The sequence below is a fragment of the Lactuca sativa genome, chromosome 5 (genome assembly GCF_002870075.4).
Source record: "Lactuca sativa cultivar Salinas chromosome 5, Lsat_Salinas_v11, whole genome shotgun sequence".
NCBI lineage: Eukaryota > Viridiplantae > Streptophyta > Magnoliopsida > Asterales > Asteraceae > Lactuca > Lactuca sativa.
In genome coordinates, this window is record NC_056627.2 from 7983695 (window position 1) to 7985660 (window position 1966).

General features: G+C 35.0%; 1 protein-coding gene across 1 annotated transcript; it reads left to right on the forward strand.

The window, feature by feature from the left end:
- The first annotated feature begins 360 nt into the window (after nt 1–360).
- Nucleotides 361–1629, forward strand: LOC111897388 (fatty acid desaturase 4, chloroplastic). The gene has a single exon (XM_023893343.2). It carries the CDS (start codon nt 472–474, stop codon nt 1339–1341), a length of 870 nt encoding a protein of 289 aa, XP_023749111.1. The 5' UTR covers nt 361–471; the 3' UTR covers nt 1342–1629.
- The last annotated feature ends 337 nt before the right edge of the window (nt 1630–1966 follow it).

Here is a 1966-nt window from a genome sequence, read left to right on the forward strand (position 1 = left end):
CTTAAGGGTATATTCAGTTTTCCATATATATATATATATATATATATATATATATATATATATATATATATATATATATATATATATATATATATATATATATATATATATATATATATATATATATATAATTAACTGTTTTACTAGTTCTCGTTTCAACAAAAGTTTTCAATTTTTATTCTTGTCAATAAATCGTTAAAAAAATAATAAATTAGATTTGCTAAATAAATAATACGCAGATTCACCGCTATTTTCGATTAAAATTATCCATTTAGGATCCATTTGGCCATTTATATCATCTATTTTCCTTTTCAAGAAATGTATATATATATAATTGATAAACTTGAACATGTCCACACTCCACACAACTGACACCTCTTTATCGACAATAACGTACACCAACCCAAGCACCTTTAATTTCCATTCCAATCGACATATACTCCATCCCCACATTAAACGCCGGCCCCTGTAATGTCCATCTTACCTCATCACCTCCACCTCCATCATGCTGTTGCGATCAGCCGCCACCACCGTGTCTATTGCACTGCAACAACACCACCGAAGAATAATAGGCCGAAACTCCAAAAACTTGTTATAAACGTAACACCACCCAAACTCGACGACCCAAGCCTCAAATCGACTTGGGCTCACCGTGCATGGGTGGCCACCGGTTGCACCACTGTACTCCTTTCCCTAACCAATTCCATCATCGGATCAATCGACACACACATATGGGTCGAACCCATCTTATCTGGATTCGTTGGCTACTTGTTCGCGGACCTTGGGTCCGGTGTATACCACTGGGGGATTGATAATTATGGCGATGCATCAACTCCGGTATTTGGTTCACAAATCGATGCTTTTCAGGGTCACCATAAATGGCCATGGACGATTACCAAGCGTGAGTTTGCGAATAACTTATACGCGTTAGCACGTGTTATAACGTATATACTGCTACCGATTGATTTGATTGCCCATGATCAACCGGTGGTGATGGGGTTTGTGGGGATGGCTTGTGGGTGTATCATGTTTAGCCAACAGTTCCATGCTTGGGCCCATGGAACTAAGAGCAAACTGCCGCCAGTAGTGGTGGCGCTGCAAGACGCCGGAGTGTTGGTATCCCGATCACAACACGCCGACCACCACCGGCAACCGTATAATAACAATTACTGCATTGTGAGTGGGATTTGGAACAAGTTTTTGGATGAGCGTAAGGTGTTTGAGGCGCTGGAAATGGTGGTTTTCTTTAAGCTTGGTCTACGCCCACGGTCATGGAGTGAACCGAACACCGATTGGACGGAGGAGATGGAGCCTTCTCTGACGACTTCTTCTCCACCCTAGAACTTACTTGATCCATTTCATGAGATTGAAATTCAAATAAATAAAGTATACGTCATTGCTTAGAGCATTGGTTCTTGTTATTAGAAAGTTATTAATTAAATTAGGTTTTGCAAGTGGAAATGTCCGCAACGTGGGTAAGCTCGAAATGTGAGAAAATTAGTTGGATTGGATTTAGTTGACTTTACGTCTTTATGATATCTTTTCCGGAAATCATATAATTATAGAATATTCTTTATGGAATACTAATCTGCTTTAAAAAAATAAAACAGTTGAGATATTTAAAGCATATTTCAGATCTGTATGGTGAAATCTTTTATAACTATTTTTTTTTTTTTATCATGTTTATCGACTTCACACATGATCATTTAAATACAATCCGAAACTAAGATATTATATCCAACATATTTAACGTGTCATACGTGTCCGTTGTACAAATTGACAAATATATAAACACTATATTGATTTTAGTTGGTTATATATATATATATATATATATATATATATATATATATATATATATATATATATATATATATATATATATATATATATATATATATATATATATATTCATTTGTTCATATATTAGCAATGTACATGACAAATCTATCTAATTATTTTTCAT

What these genes read in the sequence shown, in the direction of transcription:
- LOC111897388 (XM_023893343.2), top strand. Translation starts at nt 472, where the DNA reads ATGTCCATCTTACCTCATCACCTCCACCTCCATCATGCTGTTGCGATC.